This window comes from Colias eurytheme, chromosome 15 (genome assembly GCF_061535395.1).
Source record: "Colias eurytheme isolate Ceu_HAF_F1 chromosome 15, ilColEury1 Martin Lab GWU primary, whole genome shotgun sequence".
In the NCBI taxonomy this organism is placed as follows: Eukaryota; Metazoa; Arthropoda; class Insecta; order Lepidoptera; family Pieridae; genus Colias; species Colias eurytheme.
This window is the reverse complement of record NC_142994.1, coordinates 4,535,568-4,562,492: the sequence shown is the minus strand read 5'-3', so window position 1 is coordinate 4,562,492 and position 26,925 is coordinate 4,535,568. Positions and strand designations below refer to the sequence as shown.

The window sequence follows — 26,925 nt, the reverse complement described above, 5'->3', positions numbered from 1 at the left end:
AATATCTAGTTAAAATTTTCAAGTCCTACAAATTATAGTAACGGGAATTCTAAAACTATATTACGTGTTTTGCCTTTACAAAACCGTTTAATAGTCGTTGAATCCACTGATGAAAGTAACAAAAATAGGACGTGTTAATTTGGTAACCATTTCATTAATATTAAAAGCAATTTTATACAAACGTAATGGTGAATCATGAATGTTATGTATCTCGTAGACGTTTTTGTTTTGTAAGGGGTTCAGTAGGTAACGGTGAGTTATATAAATTTTATTATTATTGTCTAGGTAATAAACATTAAAATAAATACGGATGTTTTGTAAGTTGGCTAAGGGTGCTAGGCGAGCATCGCGAAAAATCCTCACGACCATTGAGATTAAAAGTGTATTAGGATTTAGGATACCTTCACTTATTTTATTTATCATTTAACTCCTAACTATAGTTAAGTAATTTATTTAATTATACAATAACTGACCATAGCACTATTTTTGGCTATAATAACTGCTTGAGCATAGTGTAGGGACTTAAATTTTTTTTCAAAAGTGAGACATATGCATTTTATAGGTAGGTATAAAAGTACGTAATAAGATAGTGGTAAAAATATAATAATTTCATGTTTTTACTTCATATACTTAGAATAAAGATATCATCAATTAGATATAAAATGTCATAATACATCAAAAAAGCCTCGTAAATAATAATATAAATTATTTGGTTATTTGGTAAATGACTTTAGTAATAAAAAGCATTTTATTTGTTTGAGCCCTTAGAAATAGAAATGTCACTAATTTCGTTAGAAACCATTAAAATAATTAATGCATTTCATAAACGAGCAATGAATGACTGGTCATCAAGATTATATTGTTATCACATTATATAACTGTATACCTAACGCATTAGATTAAATTTATAGTGTTCTCCTTAATTATTTAATCGATTGCAAAAAATAGAAGAATAACATTTCCATAAAATTATTTATGTAGGTACTAGCACAGACTAATAATAATATACTACGTATACAAGTACTAGGTACAAATCAAAGTCACTGAGTATAAATTTTACCAAACATATATTTTTAAAAATTCTATAAATCTACCGTGTAACGTTCAATCACTTACGAACCATTAAGACATTAACACAATAGTCTCATCGCGTCTCACAACCAATATTAATATGCATTAACAAGTTGTAAAACAACGATTCAAAAAATTATGTACATAACATTGTCACCTTTATCGGACCTCGATAAGTCAACACGATACAAATAATATGTTCGTACAATAAAACATTTATACAACAATAATAATTATTTAATAAATAAAAAAATATAATTCCATTTTAAAACAATGGAGGTAGTTGATATTATTTTAAATCTACGTTGTCTCTTAGTAGGCGAAACGCAAGTCTTTATGGTAATTCAATTTATCGAGCGCTGGATTGCAAGCGTGGTTGATCATCGGCGGTGGGCCACACATTAGTACAATGACGTCATCGGCGGGCGGGAACAAATGGTCGCGGACCATTTCGTCGTTTATGAAACCTGAGCTATAGGTCCAACCTGTAGTATATGAAATAAACATAATATTAGAATGGAGAGAATTTCAATGTTGTAGAATCTATAAAATATAGCAAGCGTAATTCGTATTTATTTCTACTTTTTACAATACTTATATTGAAAAAAAATACCTATACCATTTCGTTTATAAAAAAGGAAATATTTTACATAATTATTTCAACTTAAACTTGAGATATATATATAGTAGTTTTGGTGCTATTTTTCGATTAATTAATTTTTTACCCGTTTGCGCCAGAAGACAGATCACCTATATTATTTTTAGTGTATTTGTGCACTAAAAATAATACTCACGCTCAATCGATTTCAGCGGATGGATTATCTCAATCTCGATTGTAATAAATAGGTTTTTTCCCCCATTATGTATTTTTATGAAACTTATCAGCCGTTGATAAATCTTAAACGGCTTTATAAACTCTTAGCAAAGTACAGGATTAGATAAAAACGTTACTTGTATATTCACTACTGGCTTCGCCTGAGTAGATACATATTTTCACTAAGTTTTAAACAATCAGAAGATAGCCTTTCATAAGCTTAAATTAACCTAACTTTTATATAATCATTATCAGCCCACATTTGTCCACTGCTGGACATAGGAAATAAGACTTTTATTTACTTACTAAAAAAATATGAGAAAATTGATAATACTAACTCTCTGTAGGCCTGTCAACCGTGTACCACAAACTGAATTGTTCAGTATGCTCCCTTTGATATTGTTCCAATTCGTTCCTCAGTAAGATATCATCTTCAGTCTGGTTTGCGAACAGGAGTTTTATTTCCGTGTTATCTTCAGGGTCTTGGCAAATGTGTCTGATAAGTTGCAACATAGGTGCAATGCCCGTTCCACCTGTAAAACAATTATTTGTGTAATGATACCGGTTTGTTTAAATTCCGTTACACATTGGGTAATACGGCCATTTTATACATGAGTGACTATCATCATTTAGTTCAAATACCTACTTAATTCAAGTTTATTCAAATTTAAAACAAGTTTTTTAAATCTAATATTTTAATGTATTTTAATCCTCTATTAGCTTAATGTTTTGAAATACAATTGTTGTTTTATATTAATGTTCTTCCAATTTCCGTAGTCTTCACATCTTTATGTATAACATTAGGAAACACATCTGTTTATAATTAAAGAGTAATACATAATATCTTTATCAGTTTAAAAGAATGACCCCTTTTAACATTAAACGTTTACACATTTAAAAAATTGAGATAAAAATTTTAGAATACGTACAACAGTTCATTAGAATATATTGATTGTTTAAACTGGAGAGTCACAAATTCAAATAATTGCTAAAGGAATAAGATTATATGTATGGGTTCATTGAGATATAGATTTATAAGTGCAGTATTGACTCATACAAGGCTTTTTGAACAATCATTTCTTATAATCCTATTAAACTATTTTAAATTCAGATAAAGATTGGATAAGATATATTTTGTTTCAGAGATAAAAACGTATTCATTTTCTCTGTAGAATAACCATGAGTAAGGGTGCTTTTCTACCAATAATGAGCAAGGAATGTGTTTGTAAATAACCAATCATATTGCTTCACATCCTCGCACATTATTGGTGGAAAACAAGAAGCTTATACCTAATACACTGGAGATTGCACTATGACCATTAACTTGTAACAAGAAAATATGACGTTGAATGACGCCTGTATGTTTTTTATCCCTTTCACACCAACTTGCCAAGTTAGATGTGAAAGGGATAAAAAACATACAGGCGTCATTCAACGTTATATTTTCTTGTTACAAGTTAATGTTCATACTGAAATCTCCAGTGCATTAGATATAAGCTTCTTGGTGGGAAAGTACCCTAAACATTGTACCTTTACCTGCGTTTTATTATTACCAGACAACATGTTATCAATTCTCAATATCTTTCCTACTAAATCCTGAATTGATATGTTATCAAGTCAATAGCTACATGATATAATATGACTATACAATTCAGAATTTTATCTACAAACTACGCACATATTATATCACTGAAATAATTATACCAATATTAATTTTGTTTTGTATATTTAATCAAACATAACAGTGTATGAGGTAATTGTAATATATTTTAGAGATGTGGTTCGATAAAAAGATTATTGATAAAGATGTTCATTATGATAAAAAGATTATTTAATTGCCATATTTAGGTATAATAAATTTTATAATCTCACTCTCACTTACTCATCCATACAATCTCACACCCCCACAAATATACATAATATAATATGGGTGCCAATGTTCATTAAGCTGTGTATGTTTAAATGTTCCAAATAAATAATTTGAATTTAGTTAAAATTATTGTGATATTTCATGCTAATAAAACCATTTGTAGTTTTTATAATTATTCAAAATATTATTATTTATTTTAACTAAATTGTGTTTGAAATTAAAGGAAAAACTAGTTTGTTTTTATGCCAGTCTATTGACAGGTTTTTAATAACAAGAGTAGTATAAACATTTCAAGTTCCGGTAAAACCTGCTAGCTTTGCCAACGGTTGCAGACTTTGCCATAGCCAACTTCTGAGGGAAAAAGTGTAGTCACATCTTAATATCAGTTTTTTGTCATGTATGCATGCCTCTATAGTAAAATTTATGAGTTAAATGGCAACACCGAATGAGATGTGGCAACCCAGCTTGTTTTTGAGATGTCATTTTCGGCGGTTACTTTTTTCGAATGTTGGGGGTATGAAACTTAGTGCACCGGAACTTTTACAAAAACAAACGGGAAAAGCATTGCCTACGTAAGTATTTTTTTGATATTATGTTAACATAATATTCTTTAGCTAAATAAAAGCTGATTTACTGTGCTACAAGCTACCTTTACTTCGCAATTGGTATTGGTAAATTCAACAACCCCAATCACAACGTCTGTGATGGTGACTTTGCCATGTTTTGTTGGAGGTTAGGGCTGCCACAAAATTTCTGATGAATATTTTAATTAAATTGTCATTGTAAGTACCTACTGACTGGTGAAAAAAAATATAAATAGTTAGGTAGCCAGGTATGAAATACACAGTGCATGTGCTTAGATGAAGGTTGTTTTACAAAAGGTATTTATTTATTTAATTTTTTATTGCACACACAAAAGAAATAGAGACACATAAAGTACAGCTAATAGGAAATAATGTGTTTTTAAATAATTTTTATTTGACAACCCTAACCCTAACTTCTTCATATATAGGAAATATTTTGGAAAGGTTGGTGAATTTGCCACCTTCTTAGAGAGTTAAATTACCAGTGCTAAATAATATAAAGTTTTTACTTTATTTTACGGGATATAGGAAGAGTGCAAATATATTACTTTTTAACCTCATAAACTCCAAAAATTTCATTTTTTCTTTCATATGGCAAATTTACCAGAAGTGACAGCTAACTTTGCCATAATTGTTTTTATGCTTAAAATATTATAATTTACAAAAATGAAATAGATATTTAGTAATAATGTAAATTTTCATGAAATTTACTACGTCTAGGTGCAGGTTACTCATTACGTTTTCATACAATTATTAGTGTCCGACCGAAACTGGTTTCCAGGCCGAAATCGAAACCGAAACCGAATGTTCGGCCGTGGCTTCTGAGTTTCGGCCGAAACCGAAACCGAAACCGAAACTCACGTGGTCAAGTATGAAATTTCTAAAAATACTGAACTTTGGGGGATTTTACCTATTATTTTGCCTTAATTAGGGCATAAAATGAAAACACAGTATATTAAATTTGTTGTAATCATTTATTTAATATAAGATAAAAAAATAATATTTTTAAAATATTAATAACTAACGGTCCGCCCCGGCTTCGCCCGTGGTACATATTTCGCAATAAAAGGTAGCCTATGTTCTTTCTCAGGGTCTAAAGATTATCTGTGCCAAATTTAATCAAAATCGATCCAGTAGTTTATGAGCCTATTCATTACAATCAAACAAACAAACAAACAAAGTTTTCCTCTTTATAATATTAGTGTAGATAACAATTTTATAATAATTATAACGCATGTCATTAAAGAAACGAATCTTAAATGGCGGCGCTTATCATTCCCTCTTGCTTACACACGGCCGTACGGCATGCAAAAAAAATTGGGAAAAGTAAAATCACTAAAATGTATTTGTTTTTCCCTATAATAGTTTTTATCATAAATTAACAATGACAATTATGTATTTGCGATAGTACTTAAATAATGTTTTTTTTGGAATTTGACAAAATATTTTCTTTGGGAAAAGTTGCTCAGTTTTATGGGCTCATTACAAGTATTATGGGGATTTTGTTGCATTCTGTATACGTAAATATGATAATTCATATAAATACACAAATACCATAACAAAAAAGTTTGTCAATAAACAATTTGAAATAATTAATAAAATACCCTACCATATGTCAGTGTCAGCTTTGGCCGCCATTGAAGATTCGTTTCTTTAATGAAACGCGTTATAATTTTTATTATTTTTTCAAATTAAGTTCTCAGTAAAATCAGTCATCTAAATCAAATCAGTAATTGTAACTGTTACTTTAAATACTAAGTATTGGTATTTTGAGATCTTTTTCTTTATTAATAGAGTCTTTAATACTTTGGATTGGTATTTGTACTTAGAAGAATAATCTTTTTTAGGTACCTCTTATATAAAAATAATAATTATTAATTACTATTACACCCAGTTCCAATCTCAACATAGATAATCAAAAATTGTTTCCACCAGCGTGGGTCAACCAACGCTTTGACAGCGTCCGTCAAAGCGTTGCCGAGGAAAACGAAGTTAGAGCGTATACGCACTATGCGGGTAGCCGCATTGCGGGTAGCCGTCCGGCTGACCGCAAGCTCAATTTATGTACGTAATATTCATTTCTATGCGCACTGCGATGCGACTACCGCAGACCGCACAGTGCGCATAGAAATGAATATTCCGTACATAATTGTGCTTGCGGTCAGCCGGACGGCTACCCGCAATGCGGCTACCCGCATAGTGCGTATACGCTCTAAGGCGAGCGTGAACGTGTGTGAACTACGTTCACTGAACTTGCGAAATAAGTTTCGGTTTCGGCAAAAGTTTCGGCCGATTTTGGCCGAAACCGAAACTGCGGCCGAAACTTGATTTTTGGCCGAAACTCGGCCGAAACCGAAACCGAAACCGAAAGTTCGGTCGGACACTAACAATTATATTTTTTTAAACCGAATCAAACTTTTTGACACATGAAAGTGGCAAAGTAAGCAGGTTTCACGGTTCTATAAAAAATGGAGACTATGTATTTATTTAATTAACCTTATAAAGGTCAGGAAAAAAGGTTTGTCATTGTGAGATATCAGTTTGCTAAGGTATTAGATTGGCATTTCAGTCTTTATTCATATCTCAAGAAACTGATAACAGTTTTGTTATTTATTGTATTAAGTATAGAATTGTGTTGCTCTTTAAATAATTTCAAATATATAAGTGCTTTAATAAATTATAAAATTGACAATTTTTTTTTGCAAGACAAAAAAATAATAAAATCAATGTCATATAAGAAAAATGTTTCATACATGTGTCTTCTATTAGTTAACGCTTGGTCAGTATTAGGGATTTTGTCCATAGGAGGCTACATATAACCCAATTATAATAAGTAATGAAATATTTAACTCACCAGCAATCATATTGATTTTCTTCACACTAACTGGGGTTGGCGGACCTTTTACTTGCTTCTTGATGTGGAAAGTGCCATTGTTCATATATACCAATCTTCCTGATGGACCTCTAACGTCAATGGTGTCACCAATTTTCATACTTTCCAAATGCTGTGACATTTTACCACCATCGGGGAACTTTGGGTGGACATTTTTGAAGTAAACCTGTATAAGGAAAATGTTTCTATGTAATTGGTTATAAAAGCAAACAGTTAGATAGCTTATCTATTCAATTTTTTAAATAAATCTATGTATACAGGTACTAAGTCAGCCGAACATTAATTCAGTGAACCCAAGGCTCAAATCTATGGAATAATTTATGGAAGTTTATTGCACGCCTCATAAGCGAAGCGTTGAGGTGGGTACTACTGTCACTTCGCGCAAAACATCTGATTTTTCAAACTTAAAATGTCTTTATGTATCATACATTGCACATGTAAGATAATACATACACACACATATTAAGAAAAAGCACTATTTTTAACCTTCATGATATTTTTGATGTCATTTTTGTTATTTAAACTAGTTAAAAAACAGTTTAAAAAAGTTCTGTCTTGGACGTCCGTGTGTCAAGCGCGGATCCAGGGGGGGGGTCACGGGGTCATGACCCCCCCCCTGGGCTAGGTCCACGACCTAAGTGGACCACTAATTTAATATTAACTTTTTTAAATTAACAAATTAATACTGTTCAGCATGATGTTTTTATTGAATTTTGAGACATAAAAGTAATATAGAACAATGAAATCAGTTACAAACGGTAACGGAAGAGAATATAACAAAAATTATAGAAAAAGTTTATTAGGGTCGACCTGTGGTCGTAATTTAAGGACAAAAAACAGGTTTTTCGATTTTTGAAAAAATCTATAACTGCGGAATAAAGTGTAATGGTAAAGTTGTATGTACCTAATTAATTTTTTTTTCTACAACTTTTGCTGTTACACTTTTCACACAAAATCTCAAATATCGAAATATCCCAGTTCGAGGATAAGACATAAAATAGCAAATTTTTTTTAAATGAACAATAGAAAATACAGTCAAATTACAACAAAAAATCGGCCAAATGCGCGTCGGACTCGCGCACCCAGGCCTCCGAGCCAACATATTTTTTCATTATGTTGTATCTTACAACTTTTGTTTAAAGGATTTTTTTCTTTATCTGTGCTTGTAAGTGCTTAAGTCGTTGCTTTTAACCAAATTTCAAGACTGTGTTCACGGGAAGTACCTTGTAGGTTTTGATTGATGATTCCCTTGCAAGTATAGTTGCGAATTACAGAATATGCGGCTCTAATTGCTTTTTCTTCAGATTGCGTTGACATAGAATTTGAATTAAATAACAGATTTAAGTTTTTATAGACCTGAGTTCTGATGTGAATATCAATTAAATACATGTAGACTTTCATGAGTAAAGGGATTGTTAGTTTAAAATGATTTAAAAAATATATTTTTATTTCATTTAATTAAATAATTAGGGTTTTCGCAGTTATTACTACATCTGTGCTATAACACGATACTTTTTACTCAATTTCAAGACTGTGTTTACGGGACAGGGTGCTCCCTGCAGGTATTGATTCCCTTGCTAATGTCGAAATCCTACGATCTACGGTCCCTTGATGCTGTGAAAAATTCGAACGTTTTAGCCAACGCAATCAAAAGATGCAGCTGTAAATGCTGAAATTTTTCGCAAAATTCGACACTCCCTAAGAAATCAAAACCTACAGGGTAGTTCCCGAGTACACAGAGTCATGAAATTTAGTACAATCAAACGTCTTACCACCCGCGGCTTCGCCCGCTTTCTCTAAAACCTTATAAATTATATACTATTCCCCTTAAATCACTCTATCTTTAAAAAAAACTGCATCGAAATTCGTTGCGTAGTTTTAAAGATTTAATCATACATAGGGACATAGGCACAGAGACAACGACTTTGTATATCTACTAATTGCGAAAACATGAATTTTTCCTTAGATTATAATATAAAAAAATATTTTTAAAATTTTTTAACTTAGGTACAACCCGGTTACTCATGAACGCTGTATAAACTGACATGATATTCTTAACTTGATATTCTGAATACCAAAAACTCAAGTCTATAATACCTTTAGGCTATAATATAATCTATGTCAACGAATCAGAAGATACAGCCGTAAATGCCGAAAATTTTCGCAAATTTCGACATTCGCAAGGGAATCAAAACTCAAAACCTACAGGGTACTTTCCGTAAACTCAGAATCTTGAAATTCGGTACAAAGCAACATCTTATAGTACAGATACAGGAATAATTGCAAAAAATATATATTTTTCAAGTTTGTCTGCCTGTCAAGACCCTTTTTCTCGGGAACGCGTGGAGGTATCGATCTGAAATTCATACCGAATACTCAAATCTACGGTTCCTTAAAGCTGTGAAAAAATCAAACTTATAAGCCAACGCAATCAAAAGATACAGCCTAAACGGCTGTATCTTTTGCTGTAAATTATCGCAAATTTCGACATTATCGCAAGGGAATCAAAATCTATAGGTATTGTGCTACTTGTGTCAGCACAGATGGAGGAAAAATTGCTAAAACATACATTTCATGCTTATCAACATTCGCAAGTGTTGCCAGGAATCAAAACCTACAGGGTACTTCCCGTGAACACAGAATCTTGATATTTAATCTTTATCTTACGTCTTATAGCACAGATAAAGAAGAATTTAATATTAAAACATATTATAAAAATGTTTGTACGGAACTCTTGGTTCGCGAATCCGACTCGCACTTGACCAATTTTTTTTAAATCTACGTATCAATTAAATTACCAAAATATAGCTTTTGAAAATTGCCCACGTCTATGTGACCCCCCCCTGGCACTAACGTGCTGGCCACGGACAATTCGCTATAGCGAAAATTCGCGCGGCGCGACTGGCGGCGCGTCTTGCGAATGAATCAAATGTATGGAAATGTACTGGGCATGCCACGCGCAGCGGCGACCAGCGAGACGACCGGCGAATTTCCCCGAGCGAATCGCGCGGCACGACTAGCGATCGAAACAAATGTATGAGTTATTACGGCGCAGGCCACGGAGTCGAGCGGCAGACGCGGCGACTACTCCCGGAGCGAACTTAATTTAAAATAGTTTGTTTTTTTTTCGCGAAAATGGAGACGGAAGCTTTTATTGTAGAAATTCTAGCTAGACCAGCTATTTGGAAGTCTAGCCACCCGCAACATAATTTTTCATCATGCCTATATTTTTCATATTTTTGGTGGAATTCTCCGTCTGTAACACGATTTCTATTTAATTCGTGTACTCCACTATATCTTCCAAACATTAAATCTTGAGCATAAAAGCTGCTACTCTCCAAACAACGTCGAGCTAACTTTGATAAAGCTATCTCGTCTCCTCGTCTACACTGGTCGCGGCGGCGAACGCAACTGCCCGTGGCATGCTTACCGCGCCGCGCGACTTGCCGCGCCGCCCGTCGCGCCGTCGGTCGCGCCGCCGGTGTCCGTGGCCAGCCCGTAAGGCTGGATCCGCCCTTGCCGTGTGTCTGTATGTGCGGAGGATTTTCTTAACACGATAGCGACCGAAATACTTTACTAATCGAGTCTTTTTTTTTCTCTTACGCTTGAGTATGCTCAGGAATAGAACCCTTTCATTTTTCAGGGTCTGATTCGATGTGGTTTAATTGTTATTAAATAAACAAAAATAATAATTAATAAATAATTATTAAAAAAAAATTATGAGGCGTGCACTTTTGGATTTTCCAAACTATTTATTTTTTCCCAATGCTTCTTCTAATAGTTCCACAAGATGATACATAAAATATATTTTTGTGGCAATTACATTTTAAAAATGTATGTATAGCCATATATTTTATAGCATACACTATTTTAATATACCACTTATAGTCTGTCCACTATAAGAATTGCTTTTTGACAGCTCGACGGGTGATACCAGAAGTGATGTTTAAAAGATTATCGATTGTGATACCATTTCAATTATAAATTCAAAATATTATCATAAATCGAATCAGGTACGTAAATAATAATTACAACGTAAACGTACTAATAAGATATGTAATAATAATACCACATATCTATGCATTGTATGTTAAAACTAAACTAAACTAATATTTTATTTTTTATTGGTTTCTATCTTACAATTTGGTTGTCTTTACGTTTAAATTATATAACATAATAGAAGAGTTTTTCTGTATCGGATATATTTTACAGAGTATTTCTATGGATTATTATAATCTATCGACCCATCATTGAATAATTCTGTGTAGACATCACTAAGTGGGCGGAACCTGTCCATGAAGAACGATAATTATTTGTATGACATTTTAACATAGACAATACAATCCTTCATAGGCGTGCAGCTGTCAAAAAGCAAATAATATAATGGACAGAGTATATATGAAAAAGTATTTTCATAACATTTTAAGCCTTAATACAACTTAATATGTACTTATTAAGAAAACAAAATGAACATTCAGTTGTGTATGATTTTAGTCATGTTATCCTGAGTTTTCCCATTCTTTTTCTACAATATTAAGCTTCCTACATCATTTTTATCAATCAAGTTATAGTGGTAAGAGATTAATTTTTCTTATGAAATTTATATTATAAATATGCATAATAAAGAAATAAACTTTACCTTAATAACCAGATCAACATAGCCCTTCTCTTTATCACTGGAGACAGGAGTATAAGCTCTTACAACCAGTTCATCGTTGATTCTAACCGAAAGGTGAATATGCTGACCAATAGGCAATCCTAAAAATTCAAATTTAAATAATATATTTGATCATTTAGTTTTAATACAATATTGAAACCAAGAGCCTTGAAGTCTTATGGTCCGGGAGCCAGCAGCAGATTTTATGACCAAGTTCCTCTCAAGCGGTAATTAGTAAAATGCATCAAAGTATAGTATTATGAAGCCTCGTGAACGTCAGCTGGAGCTCGGTTGGGGGGAAGAGCGGTTGTAGCCTCCCGTATCAGCTGACGGTTTTTCCACCAAGATACAGGCAGCTGACATATATATTTATCCACAGTTACATATAAGGTATCATCAGGTAAATTTTTGTTTGAGAGGAAATAACGGAAAATAAATTTTTCTTTAAATTTAACTTTCATGTTCGAGACACCAGCTGACGTATAATACACCATGTTGTAACCAGCTGACTATTTTTTTTCGTTGAGATATTGGGTTAGCTACAATTTGACAAATTTTTAGCTGAGAGGAAATGAATGAATGAATGTATTTTTTTTCCTATGTGCGTGGGAGGCACCCCCCCAACCGAGCGCCAGCTGACGTTCACGAGGCTTAATAATACTATACTCTCATGCGTCTGACGAATTATCTCTTGAGAGGAAATAGTTAACCAAATTTGCACCTGGCTCCCTAACCATTAGGTACAAAATTATAAGTCAACACAGCTATTATGTAAATTATTTCCAATTTGCTTTGTTGATGTGAATATTTAATATAATGCTCAATTAAAGAACATCCATTTTTGTACTACCTATCTAGATTTAAAAGTTTATATGATTAATGCTTTGAATTGCATTTAAAGATTGAATATGTTTTAAAAATGTAGGTACCTACTTAGCCAAATTTACTTTATATCAATTAGTAAGAATTAATATTAAGTTCTGCTGTTTTTATTAAAATTAGTACAAAATATTGATTTGCTATTATAACATACCTAGAACATGATCAGAAGTGGGTAATCCAAATCGGAACCTCCTTGTGTCATGACTTAATTCTTGCCGCTCTATTAGAGGCAAGGGATATTTGACACTGTTGTCTACTAAAGTAATGGGATTTTTCTTCTGGGATGAAGCATTTGTCTTCTTTCCCCATACACAGTTTGCAACAACTGTTATGGCAACTACCCCTGCACCCACACCAGCTATAATCGGCAAAACCTAAAAATTATAAATTCAAATTTATCAATTCAATGTAACTATTTTATTTAGAAGGATAGACAGTAAAAAGTCACATGAAATTGTAGTGAACATTCAGAAAAAATAGAAGTTTCTAAACAGATAAGGTACATGTATTATATTACTATGTAGACAGATAAAGAATATTTAGATGAACACACTTAAATACATACAGGAATATTCTCAAATATGTCGTGGAAAGCAGCTTCCAAATTACTCATTGTATCTCACACTTCAGACGACACTACGGCCGCGCGTTACATATGTTAATGATACTCAATGACATGAAATATAACCTTAGCTTTGCACTCTAATACAAATGTTCACTGAGGAGGAACCTTGAACCCTGCTATCTAGGAGTGATTGATTATATGAATTTAACACTGATTACCTACGCGTAAACAACATAAACACGACGCTTATGCAGGGAATACAGTGGAGCAGTGGAGGGACTAGTGTTTACGAGGTGAATAATTGCAGTGTTGCAAAATTTTGATTTGTACATACCATTTTTTTATTTCAGTTTCAACTTTCAGCACAAACGCATTTCAAGTAAAAAGGATTTCTAAGCACTGGACTCACCTTTAAATTTGATTTTATCGAAAGATAGTATTTAATGGAGATAAGTAAAACCAATCACCAGACTCTGGTTATCTGTATCTCGTTTTATTGAATTCTATGATAAAATAATAAATAAGTAGGTACAATAGACACATTATGAACCAAGGTCTTTCAGGAACAAGGCAATATATACTGTATTAACAAGAAATAACTTACGCTTTTGGAGTTAAAATTCACATCGAACACCATTTTTGTGAAATATGATGAAACCTCTCATGCGTTTACAATAAAGATTTAACCTCAAATTAAACAACACAGGGGATAATATTATCTATAATACTTATTGGTTATGCAATCGACCACAACATGTAAGAGAATGTGAGTAAATGTTTGAGATATGTAATTGGTTTTAGTGCTGATAAAAATATTTTTGATCGTTTTGGCGCGGCAACCTGCAGGTATACGTTTTGGACGTTTTCCTTTTAGAAGGCGTTAATTTTCTTGTGCATATGGATAACCTGAAAAAATGTTAACTTACCTTTTAATGGATTTACATGTATATATTTTAGTTGTAGGCAATTTAAATTATACATTTTTCAGCAAATAACATTTTAAGATACTAAATACATCCGAGAAATACATAAATACATAGCTAACTAATTATTATTTGACAATGGCACAGATAAAAAATACATATTTAGGAAAAATCTGTGGGAAAAATCTTAGAAAATTGTAATTTAAAAATCATAGGTATAATAAAAACCACATAAACTTAGCTACTCGACCGGGACTATTTGATTGAGTTAGTATTTTCAGCAAAAACCTTATTTTCATAGAGATATTTTTTAAGTGGGTGATGGTGATAATAAGACTTAAGGGGGCGCATAAAGCAAAATAACCAATCTTCTATTAGATGATACGTGTAATATGCAAGACCAAATCTAAAAAATAAAATATATATCAAACTAGATGATATGTTCAACGATTCTGTTTAATCAAAAACATAAAATATTAAAATTTACTCGATAAAAAAAAATCACCAAGCTCTAATTTTCACACTTTTACGTTTTCTACTTGACATGGTAATACTTATTATGATTTTTTTTTCATAAACAATTATATTAAAACATTTGCAAGATATTTGTCAGAGCATTTTGTGTAATTACTTTTATTTTTGGTTTTATCTGCGATAAACCACTTTTATCGTGACAAAATCAAACGTTTTAAATCTCGAGAAAAAAAGAGCGCCAAAAGTGACGATACGAAGATAACTACGATTACATACCTATGTAAGTATGTGAATCACTTAGGCACTTTTGTGTAATACCTACCTACCTATTTATTTAGGTACATAATACGTTTAACAGGACAACGCTTGAGAAAAAACACAGAGATCAGTTTTAGTATAATTTTATTTTTTGTCCTATTTATAATGGTATTAAAATAAATTCATTAATTATTTACATATTGTTCTCGTCAGTCAATACTTCAATAAACCTATGTTACATAATACTAATTTAATGCATTTCACTTGTTTTAATGATTTCTCTTACACTTTGCAATACTCCTGTTACTAAAACAAAAAATCCGAATATGATCAAAAACAAATTCTTATATACTACATAATTGTACTTTCCGAGGCCTCTTTCCCATCTGAAGATGAGGTCAATAATTGAAGGTGCGATTAATCCAAGGAATGAGTAGAAAAATGCTCCTTCCAGTCCGATTACTTGCTCCAATCGAGGTAATGTTGCTGCAGCTGCCACTATAACGAACAAATCAAATCAATAGTTAGGCTTACGTACATTAGAAGGTACATAAGTAGTTGTTGACGAAAGATTTTGAAACAAACGTACTTTTTTTACGACGAAAATTACTGGGAATTATAATTACTGATCAAGTGATCAGGCCACGCACCGCTTTTGAACAAATAGGTTTATTTTACCATGATAGCATCATAATCAATTTAACAAGCAAGTGCGAATGAATTTTTGGCAAACAAGGCGAAAAAAATTAAAATGAGTTACTTATTTGACAAGTTTTTAGTTAGTTTGATTTTGATTCTGATATTTTGTATAAAAATATGATAAGTCATGAAAATTCATGGAGTCGTTTAGTAAAAACGCGAATTGCACTTTATTTGCGTTTAGTCAGTTATGAATCAGTTCGTGTTTGCAGTTAAAACACCTAACCTATATTTAATTACCGGGGTGCGGGGAGGAGGACCACAAAACTGGTTGGCAACATCTGTCTATAGGATGTCTGGGATCTATACAATATACATATATCAGAAGTCAGATTTAGGTCCGCTATTTTTGCCAACGAACATCTCCTTGGAGCCTGCTCTATACATGTCTATCAAAAATTCATAACGTGTTGTCGTTGTTAACGAAAAAACAAAAAATGTAACTGTATATTGTGATAATACGTAGGTATGTAGGTAGTTAAGTGGGTTTGGATAATTACCAGTAAGTATAGCAAATATCGCTCGCATTACAGCTTGTGCATGATTGTGGTACTTTTGCGTTACACGTTGTTTAATATTTCTCCACACGATCTCCATGGGAACGTAGAATTGCAGGATGTAAGTGAAGAATATAGCTAATGTGATGAACACTTTAGCCATCAACGCAGGGCTGAAAATATAATTAGAATTTTTTTAATTGGATAATTGAAAAATATAAAAAAGGATGTATTAGATAACTATTTAGTTTAAGATCAAATGTCTTGTTTGTACCCAACGCCTAGTATACGGAATTTTTTTTGAGTGTAGGTATTTAACTCCTGCGAAACGGATGGACCGATTCTCATGAAATGTAGGCCAATTGGGTATTACTGAGAATCTGCCAAAATCTATTTTTCATACCTCTCAATGATAAGAGTAAGGCAAAACAACGTTTAGGCGGGTCAGCTAGTTCATATGTTATAAACAACTACCAAGAATTGGAAATTACAAGCATCATATTATTTTTCGACCATCCTATCTTTAACTACTAAAATTGTAAAGAGGCAACATTTTGAATTATAAATAGTATTCTATTGTTTTATTTTAAGCCAGTAGACATTAATATAATTAAAAAAAGACGGGTTGCACTCCGGGAGTGCCGGCAGAAGTAAAAACTTGATTATTAACGTTGAGCATGTTTGATATGGCCACAGACTAATAATAATATACTACGTATACAAATATGGCCATCCGTCGTACGCTGTGGTCGTACGCTTTTTCGATCAGGTCACGTGTCCTGACGCGAGTTTAAGATCTTATACCCAACGCCGCTAAAGAAGTTTTCACTTCAAAAATTATTTATTTACTCAGGTAAAAACTAAAAATATGCGTACATGCATCAATAGTTAATCGATTCAGTGATCATAATAACCCTAATATTACCTAATCCCATAAAATCATACTTTATTAACAGAATACTTACATTTCTTCAGTAGGAAGATTTAACGTGATACTGCCAGCAGCAGCTTCTCCATATTTTAAGTATCCCAATATTCCCATAATCATGTATAGAAGAACAACAATTGACATCGTGATGTTTAAAACTCCCGGGCAACCCAGAAAATGCTGAGGCTTGGCCATAGTATTCTCCACTGGTAAAACAACACCGATTCCTTCCATGGCGAAAATAACGGTTCTGAAAGTATGATTTTTATATTTAGATAGATAATTATATGCAGTGACTCGACTTCAAGTACGTATTTCAGAGTTTCTCTTCCTTGATGCATGCTGAAGTTAAATTTAATTGCGTCCCATGCAATTTGTAAAAGTAGGTCTAGGTAGTCGTTAGCCTGTTGACTTGTATATCTGCTAAATATAACTAATAGTTCAGGTTCACCTACATTAAAATAACAGAAAAAGTCGGCAATTTTATTTTACATTTTCCTTAAACATTGCATTGAGAACATTTTCATTAAACTCACGTGATCATAATCAAGACATTCAAATGCAATGAAAACAATATAATTTACAAGATACATATTAATTATGCTTACCCAACAAATAATGGCAGTCGTCCAATATCAACGGCTTTCGGTTTAGAATCAAATTCAGGGAATTCATCACAAATATAGTAAAGACATATCAGAAAAGTTAACACCAATAGTATATTGGCGAAACCTGAAAATGGCGCTATGTACTTCAGGTTTTTGATTTGTGTAAATAATAAGACAGGCACCAGAAACATAAGGCAGTACATTGTTTTGTTTATAGTATTATCCACATAATAGAAGTCGACTATCTGAAAGAACAAGACATTTCCATATTAGTTTTTATTATATAGAAGACGTCATAGTTTCAGATGTTGGCAGCATTCAATTCTATCCTGAATGGTAACATTTCAGTTTTCTGTCAGTATTTTTACGTTTTCTTTGCTATTAGTTACCTACTTATATTATTAGACTGTACAGAGAGCAGTGAGAAGGATTTGTCAGGGGACAGATACTGAGATTACTAGTGAGTAATAAGCAATGAGTATAGGTATCCTTTTTCAATTTAACTGAGTATAGAGCAGAAATTGCATTGTATGCATGTACCTTGGTGATTATAATGCTACCTACTGAGAATATCCTCATAAACTTTTGCACGGATAAAACGTCTCTTAAAATAATTACATATTTCCTTAGTTTTATTAATATATTGCTTAGTTATGTTTGCCAAATAATCTCCCTGCAGTTTCTACGAATAAACATGTATAATTTCATAATAATGCGGGAATAACTATTAGATAATATGATGTGCAATAAAATAATATTTCTATAAGCTTTTATTGCGCATATGCTTGCTATAAATTACTATTGTGTTTGTGTTTAATTCACTTATTCTTATTGCTATGAGGTTGCAATAATTTCATATTGTTTATTCGTTATATATACATATTACATTGTCTATCATCCAAAATACCTACCTGTTGTACAGAATCGACGAGTAAGATGACATACACTGCACAAGCGCCAAGAATTGTTAGAGCCATCGCCCAGTCTATAAATATCCTGAAACATTAGTGAAAAATATTTAATACCTACTTCATAACTTGTCACTTGTCAGCAGAATATTGGCGTATCTGAATAAGAGATCAAAAATAAAGAATATAAGTATATTATATTCTATACTAATATTATAAAGAGGAAAGGTTTGTAATTATGTATGTATGTATATGGTTTTCACGCATAAACTAATGGACCGATTTTGATGAAATTTGGCACAGATAATCTTTAGACCCTGAGAAAGAACATAGGCTACCTTTTATTGCAAAATATGTACCACGGGCGAAGCCGGGGCGCCCGCTAGTTGTCTATAATATTGTTCATACGTCTTGTCTAGTTAGGTCCGATACAAATTTTGTTTATAAGGTAATATTTTTAGGGATCCACACTAAAAGAGGACAGGGAAACTGTAACATTACTTTTTTATAGGTACTTTACTTGTCCATCAGGAAAAATTAACACCATGTACAGACTAAGAAATACCATTTACAAACTATTCATGATTGCTCTAAAAACAAAGGTATTAGGAAGGTATTACCTACATACTGATGATGATTAAGTCTTTAAGATTTTATTGGCATTCTGTATCAAAAATGTGTAAAATTTTCCTTATTGACATTGTTATTCTAAACATTGGTATATTCAATGCTTTTCTATTCTATGAATCCTTGAATAGATATATAAATTACAGTACCCAGTACCAGTACCCACAATATAAATTATGCTGTATATAATAATATTATACACATCACGCTAATACTACAAGTACTTATAATTTTTTTAAACGTGTTCCATATTAACGTTTTTATTAATTCGGCATTGGACTTGTATAATATGTGTCACGACAATTAGAAGTCGATCAAATACATTTGGAGAAACTTATTGATATCAAAATTTGTACTTTTTATGTCTGGAACATTTTGTCTCTTGAATGCTTTTAACATAAAAACTAAAAAGCACATTAAATAAACTCTTATATATTTTTACACAATTATTTATTCCTACAAATAGAACCTATTACTATTTACTATTGTCGCATCGGTAATGCAAATTAGGCCTTTACACAGATTGATGTTGACAGTTTCTGTTCTTTAGCTACTATTGTGGTTCTGGTATACGTAATTATAGCACAGTATCAAGTCATACTGGTTTTTGGCGAACAAGTAAAACGAAATTTACTGTTAAATTTTGAGCCACTTGATTCTTTAGTTTTTTGGTTGCAATTGCCAAATGCCAACCACTTAGGTATTAAAACCGAGACTGGAATGTAAAAAGTTATTTCTTATTAAATAACATGTTGTTGAGATTGGTGCGATTTATTTTTATTCATATTTTCGCCTAGTGGTTTAAAAATAGAAAATTGTATTGCGTTTTACAATGTTTATATTGTTATTTACGTAAGTACATCATATGTCATATGTCACGTGTGTTTTAATATTATTAAAAAACCCGTCTTAAAAGCTAATCTATGAGCTCATAAGATATAAGTAGTTACCTGCTAGCAGTAGCAATTTTGCGCAACCGCCTCGGTCCAGTAGCAAATACTGCTTCAACTGTTTCTGCATATCCAAGTGACGGTACTTTTGATACTCTGGAAACATCTTGTGATGTTTTAACCTGCGTACAATATTTACGATAAACAAAAAGACTTATTTGGTTAGTACAACTTTATTAAGTTGGTGGCCTCAATAACAGAAATGTAAACAACTTAAATATGTGTTCTATAAGTATAATCCTGAACTTACCAATAAATAAACGCAATGTGTGCAAATGTACCCTAATATTATTGTTCCAAATATACCAACAATTGATCCTGCATTCTTAAAAGCAGCAGGCATTGCTAATATACCAGATCCTAGTGAGGATTTCAGGAGATTAGCGAATGATCTTATATCTCTGGAAAGAAATGAATATGCAATAGATTAGATTCGGGCAACTGAAGCTGTATAGAAAACTTTAATGAAGTTACTACATTGCCTTGTAGTTTCTTGTTAAGGAAAATCCTTGTACTTATTAATAGTAAGATAAACAAGACATAAGTAACTTTTGCATCGTGTATAGTCACAATATCTATACTATGTCTACACCTAACTAGTTAAGATATAATTAAAATATCTATAAACTTTATATGGTTGTATTTTAAATAGTAATAGACTTACGAGTTCGGATGTTCCAATTTCCTGTTTTTAAATGGATCGTAGGAATTTTCTTCAATGTCATTTTCTTTACATTTTGTATTGATTGTGTTTACAGAAAATGTGGATGGAAATACTCCATTTTCTGTTATTACCGCCCTGGAATCAATATAAAAATGCATATTAATACTAATAATTACGTCATACTTGACTCCTGACTTGGAGGCTCTTTTTTGGTACCGTGCTGAGAAACTGGTTTGGAAAACGGATACGTCGTGATCATCGTGATCTTTTAACAGTTTTGGCACATTGAATAGCTCTAGTATAATACATTTATTTTTAATTTACTATCATTATATTCGATACTTAGCCTAAAAAAGACGGTATCCAAATTAGGAGTGCGATCTTTAAAATCTATTAAAACGTTTAACGGAAACAGTCTTTATTACTTCAGTCATTAAGTAAATTAGCTCAAGATAATTTATATAAGTAGAAAACGATCAAATAGGTAATTGGACATGTTTCAATACGATATTATAATTAAGAAAGTAGCTAAAAGACCGCTCCATATTTTTATGTAAGTAATCATGGTTAGATTGAATCTTAGATCATTAAAAGTATTGAATAGAAGTAAAGTTGATTCTGCATAATATTGTAGTCTGATTTTGGACGAAATCGTGCCAGCAATTTACCGAAATTATAAAAAGTCTAGTTAGTAATCTCGACGCATATTAAATCTGTTGATTTAGTCAAAGTTATGTGTATTAATCATTAAACATTGCGGCACGTTTATTTTACGTGAGATATTCACAGAATATTTATCTTATCGCATGGTATAAGTGAGTATGTAAAATATCACAAATCACTACGGATTAAAAGGCTTTATAAATTAGATTACAGGAGAAGACCTGCAATCACGATACTCCTAGATAATATTATGCTTTATCATGTATAATTTCAATGTTTAAATATTATCTGTTTGCTTAAAATTGATGACTATGAAGTTACTCCTTTCTAAAGACCGGTTTACATGTAGACTACAAGAAAATGCTGTTAAATATTTAAAAGAGCGCAGGTACAAATTAGAGATTATTTTCATATTTTGCCATTTCATTAACATTTCATAACAGTTTGTTTCTAACTGTCTAGACTTTATTCCTGTACAGTGATTTTCGACCTACTTTAAATGGACAGATTTAATTGAAAGAGAGGATCGGTGACAATACAATAATTCTATGATCCACCATTTTTGACCCACATATTTTAGAGTGTTTATTTTAGATAATTAAATCGTTTATCAATTGAACAAACTCTTCAGATTTGTAATATATTGTATATAAATAATAAAAGGTCAGGCGAATCCAACGATGAAGTCTTCATATATGAACAAAACCAGTTTGACTATGATCGGCACGATAATGAGTAATCATAATAATTTAATCAACAATCGTGCAATACGATTCAGGAAGATACCTATCTTAAGAATTGCGATTTAATTACAGCTTCTTACTATTTATAGAAAATTACCTTTAAAGGTTTCATTCTATACTGTATATTTGCCTACGTATTATTTTATTTTATTTTCGTCAATTTCGTGTATCAATTATTTTTTTAAGTACTTAATTAATAAATCAAGATAAGTTTGTTCAGATCAATTTACGTCTACGAAATATACCTCCTTTGGTAAAATACAATACCTCTTTTGGTAAAATATCTGCCCCGCTAACAATTTCCTAGATGGGAAGATCATTTTATTATAATACATATTGTTATTACGTTTTAATTCATTCCGTTAGCCAATAGCCATATTAAAGGAAACTATGAATTTAATTTAAAAAATTTTCACGTGCTTTACAGAAATCGAAACAATAATTGTAATTTTAAAACATTTTATCAAAATAATTAGTAACTCAATTACAGACGCCCCAGTACCTACTAGATTAAGATAAATCACTCTTGACAGGTTTTTAACTATTGTACATGATGAGTTATCAGTTATCAATGAGTTGGCGCAAGTCATATGTTCACCGTGAAACGAAATTCGCCGCATTGCATAAATACGCCTACTAGAACTGAAAATAGTTTATGGTATCTGGGACGACTACTAAATAACGTAGTGTTAACGGGAAGATACTGGGCAAAATAAAACGCGTTCATTTGTAACCGTTTTCCAATTATTGCCTGCTTGATTAAACATTGCTAATTTTCATTATAGATAAGTTATTTTTTAAAACGTCGGCCTTGTTTAGAATTTTATGAACGAATAGATAATATATAATAACCATTATAATATACTAATGAACAACTGATTGAATAAAAAAAAGGTTTTTGAGAATCGCGTCGCGTCGGTAAAAAATTTCCGCAGCAATTACTTTTTTTCATGCATTAATTAAGGACAAATAGTAATTATAAAAATCAATAAGTAGTTCAAAATAATTAAATAGCTCTTGTTATGTTAAATAATAAATATACAACAGTAATTTTTTAATGAGGTTCTAATATCCGAGTTCTAATAGGATATGTTGCCTTGATTGACTAGTTCCTGGCAGACAGATAATAAAAATATCTGTGGCGACTGGCGATTATAGCTATCCTCATCTCAAACTTATTTAGCAAAAAAAATAGACACTCATGTGAAGAATCCGTGTTCTATTAATATTAAAAGGTCTATTATGGAAGACACAGCTGCTCCTGAAAAACAGTTCTTACTATCTTAGTAGCCTGGGTCACTTTGATTTGTAAAATTATTATAGGAAAATATAATATGATTTATTTATTTATTTTATTGATAATAGGGATAATCGGGTAGGTTGTTTCTCTTAAATTGTTTGTTTCATTAAATCTTTTATAAACTTGATGACGTTTTGGTTTTAACTGCATTGCATGAGATGACTGTTATGTATTATGATATTCATTGTTTACATTTTTGGTATGTAATTTGTTATCTAGATATTTTAATAACACTATATAATCATAATGAGCATTAAGAAAAGTGGATTATGAATAGGTACTTAAGCACAGTGTGCAAAATAAGTAAGCACCTGCAAATTGCAATACCTATACGTATAGCGAAAAGCTTTTTGAAGACATTTGACTTCGATATTCCTGTACACATAAATTATATGCAAATATTTTTCAAAATAAAGGGTAGGTACCTACAAACAGTGTGTAAAAGTTGTTTATCAGTATAATAATTATAATATAAATTTAAGTAGCTATGTCGGAATTTTTAGGCGTGTATTCAACATTAACTAGAAAGATAAGTTCTAGAAGTAGGCAATAAAATACTTAGGTACCTAGTGAATTGTGAAAAATAATTTTCTTTCCTATTGCATATACTTAGAAACATTTGTAAACAGGGATTACATTGTACGTGCAAAGCGTAACAAATTTTTATTAGAGTCCAAACAAACTGTTACAAAATTAACGATTGAAAACTGGAAAAAATTACTTACGTTGAACTAAATTCCTTCATATTATAACTATTCGACATAATCACAGGTATTAATCACTCTATTTCACAATAATACTGTTTGTAAATTTAGTTAACTTTAAATTAATTTAGTTGTATTTTATTTCTCGTGACATAGCGTGCGGCGTGTCTGTACACGGTAACCACGACAAGACGTCTCCGAAGTCACAGCAGACTCGCAATCATTATGTTTATAAATACAAGAAACTGATACGAAACTCGTAGACGCCGTTTGGCAAGATTCTTAATCGATCCGCTAGTGTTTAATAGATCTAATGCAGCTCTATAAATATTTACATTAAAGCTTCCCGCTGCTAGGTGACAATGGTTAATATTAAGACGGGAGATTCTTTCATTCAGTAAAACGTTGGATCTGACCAAATCGGGTAATATTCAAGTTTTTATCACCGCCACCGCGCATACCAATTTCATGGAATCAATTTATATAAAGCGTATTAGTATGGATTATTAGATTAAATTAATTAATTTTATAATTACCTACTTAATTATTGAATCAAAGTATTAAATGTAAATTCATAAAAAACTTAATGTTTCTTAAATATGACTGAATTATAATAGTGAACTTAAAAATTTGTATTAACTAACTAAAATAAAGCGGTAATTTGGCAAAATGAAAAGAACTGTTGATGTAAATAGAGAGTAGGTACAATAATAATATTGTAATACCTACTGCGGTACAATTCTGTAAGTAGAGGAAGAAAGATGAAATGCTTCTCAATGCTGTAAAAAAAGACAAAAAGGTGTTGTGTAAGTTCCCACCTGGGAGAAGGGCGGTTATCTTCTGGTCTCATTTCTCATGTGATTCTGTTCGAAGCTTTATTAAACCAGGAAATTATTCACGTGATGTGACGAGAAGAGTAGGACACAACGACGATTTAAAATATAATTAACTCCATTATAAATTGTTTATAAATAACCATAGAGCATATAATTCGTAGATACAAATAGCAGTAAAACACGTGCTGGTTCCAATTTATAAAGATTCATAATTATTTACTACATTGTAAATAGTGTCAAGGGCCTTAAAGGATTACCTTGAGAGAGAGCAAAATTAGACTGTCGTTTCCACGTGGAAGGAAGGACGACATTGTAAAGTGATTTTTGGACAAATATTATATAATTTAAATGACTAACTACATGAAAGAAATGCAACATTGTTGATAGTGCGTTTTGGCAAGTGTTGCAAGTTGCAACGATTATAAAATAGCCTGTAAATTATTTAAATTGAAGTCACTTAACCAGTTACCTACGATTAAACTAGTATATTTGCTTATTCAACTCAATTGGCGCCGCGCCGTCCGTAAACGAAGAGAAAATTAAAAAAACAAGTACAGAAAATCTAGAAAAAAAAACAATGAAGATAAAAATCTTTCCTCTTTATAATTTTATTGCTTTGGTGTAGGTACTGTTTAAGGAAAGTCATTAAGAAAATTTAAAATAGGGTATTTCCAACTGAATCAGTTTCGTTCATTTATGCATCTAAAATTCAAAATAAATCTCTAATCATGTGTAGACTACATTAGTTATGCTTTCACGGCTGGAGATTATGCAGCGCGTTTGCTAAGACTTGATTCTCTCTGCAAAATCAAGTTTAAAAATACATACACATTAAAAAATTCCAATAAAATTATTGCGGGATTATGTCATGTACGTCTATGGTAGGATAATTATAAAGAATAAGAGGAGTGTCTAGTGCGTATTTTTGGATAGCCTCGAGATTTACAATAAATGAGAATTTTATCACTGTCAACATTTTACGATTCGCTACGCACTTGGCTCATTCAGTCTATATTTTGGTAACAATATGAATGTTCTATTGATTTAAAAATTAACAGTACCTATAAAATGGCCGCGCGTGCGACTTACTTCCCAGTGATGGTAATGATATCTAACATTTTACCATTTATATTATAGAACTAACATTTTACCTAACATTTTACCATTTATATTATAGCTTGTAACTTATTCAGGATCTTAATTCAGAAACTTAATTCAGAATGCACAAAAATTGCATACAATTTCACTGTTCAACCTCAAACATTTCATAACTAAAACTCATACATTTATTTATTCAACTAGACTTATACCTAGTTTTGAAGCGCTTTTGAATCGTCAAAATACAGAAAAATTATAATTTAGCACCGATTTGGAAATTTCAGATTTTTTCCAGATTCTCCTGAATTCAACACCGGATTTTGAATTAAGAACGCACATCTTTCTGTAGAGTGAACGTGGAGTGAACTCATAAAGTAATAACATTTAAATTAAGATTATGAATCGTCAATCGACTCTTCTAAATTTTTCTGAATTCAGGATTGTGATTCCAGCGTTATTTATCGAACCACCAGTTCGATGATTTTATATCAAAGTTTATGTTTTCAATCACTCGTATTATAATTATCATTATTATGACAGGGGCTACCTATGAAACAAAGGTAAACAAATTAAAAACATTTTTGAACTACATATTAATTTATGATAAGTGAATTTGTTAATCTTTTTTTATTAATGTAAGTACAATAAAGATAAACGATTATAAGGTCCTTGACATAGCTTGTGTGAAAACACATTTAAAGTAAGCTGA

General features: G+C 31.7%; 2 protein-coding genes across 3 annotated transcripts; both read right to left on the bottom strand.

Annotated features, from left to right (window-relative positions):
* Window positions 1-1,050: 1,050 nt before the first annotated feature.
* On the bottom strand, window positions 1,051-14,179 carry LOC149902236 (NADH-cytochrome b5 reductase 2). Of its 2 annotated transcripts, none has more exons than XM_090110365.1 (6): window positions 13,941-14,179; window positions 12,923-13,145; window positions 11,872-11,990; window positions 7,194-7,398; window positions 2,224-2,418; window positions 1,051-1,556 (listed from the first exon to the last, which is right to left on the bottom strand). In XM_090110365.1, the coding sequence occupies exons 1-6, from the start codon at window positions 13,971-13,973 to the stop codon at window positions 1,384-1,386; spliced, it is 948 nt and encodes a 315-aa protein (XP_089966491.1). In that variant the 5' UTR covers window positions 13,974-14,179; the 3' UTR covers window positions 1,051-1,383. The 2 variants fall into 2 exon arrangements, with proteins under 2 accessions (XP_089966491.1, XP_089966490.1); XM_090110364.1 differs by lacking the exon at window positions 13,941-14,179 and adding an exon at window positions 13,337-13,552.
* Window positions 14,180-15,118: 939 nt separating this feature from the next.
* Window positions 15,119-24,506, bottom strand: LOC149902235 (proton-coupled amino acid transporter-like protein pathetic). The gene is made up of 9 exons (XM_090110363.1): window positions 24,304-24,506; window positions 20,873-21,007; window positions 20,459-20,609; window positions 20,209-20,330; window positions 18,635-18,719; window positions 17,724-17,968; window positions 17,153-17,365; window positions 16,191-16,360; window positions 15,119-15,489 (listed from the first exon to the last, which is right to left on the bottom strand). Exons 1-9 carry the CDS (start codon window positions 24,339-24,341, stop codon window positions 15,242-15,244), a joined length of 1,407 nt encoding a protein of 468 aa, XP_089966489.1. The 5' UTR covers window positions 24,342-24,506; the 3' UTR covers window positions 15,119-15,241.
* Between the last annotated feature and the right edge of the window lie 2,419 nt (window positions 24,507-26,925).

What these genes read in the sequence shown, in the direction of transcription:
- LOC149902235 (XM_090110363.1), bottom strand. Translation starts at nt 24,341, where the DNA reads ATGTCGAATAGTTATAATATGAAGGAATTTAGTTCAAC. An exon ending in ATGAAGGAATTTAGTTCAAC is followed by an intron (nt 21,008 to 24,303) that starts GTAAGTAATTTT and finishes TATTGATTCCAG; the next exon opens with GGCGGTAATAACAGAAAATG. An exon ending in AAATTGGAACATCCGAACTC is followed by an intron (nt 20,610 to 20,872) that starts GTAAGTCTATTA and finishes ATTTCTTTCCAG; the next exon opens with AGATATAAGATCATTCGCTA.
- LOC149902236 (XM_090110364.1), bottom strand. Translation starts at nt 13,384, where the DNA reads ATGAGTAATTTGGAAGCTGCTTTCCACGACATATTTGAGAATATTCCT. An exon ending in CACTTCTGATCATGTTCTAG is followed by an intron (nt 11,991 to 12,922) that starts GTATGTTATAAT and finishes TTGAATTTTTAG; the next exon opens with GATTGCCTATTGGTCAGCAT. An exon ending in GGTTGACAGGCCTACAGAGA is followed by an intron (nt 1,557 to 2,223) that starts GTTAGTATTATC and finishes CATATACTACAG; the next exon opens with GTTGGACCTATAGCTCAGGT.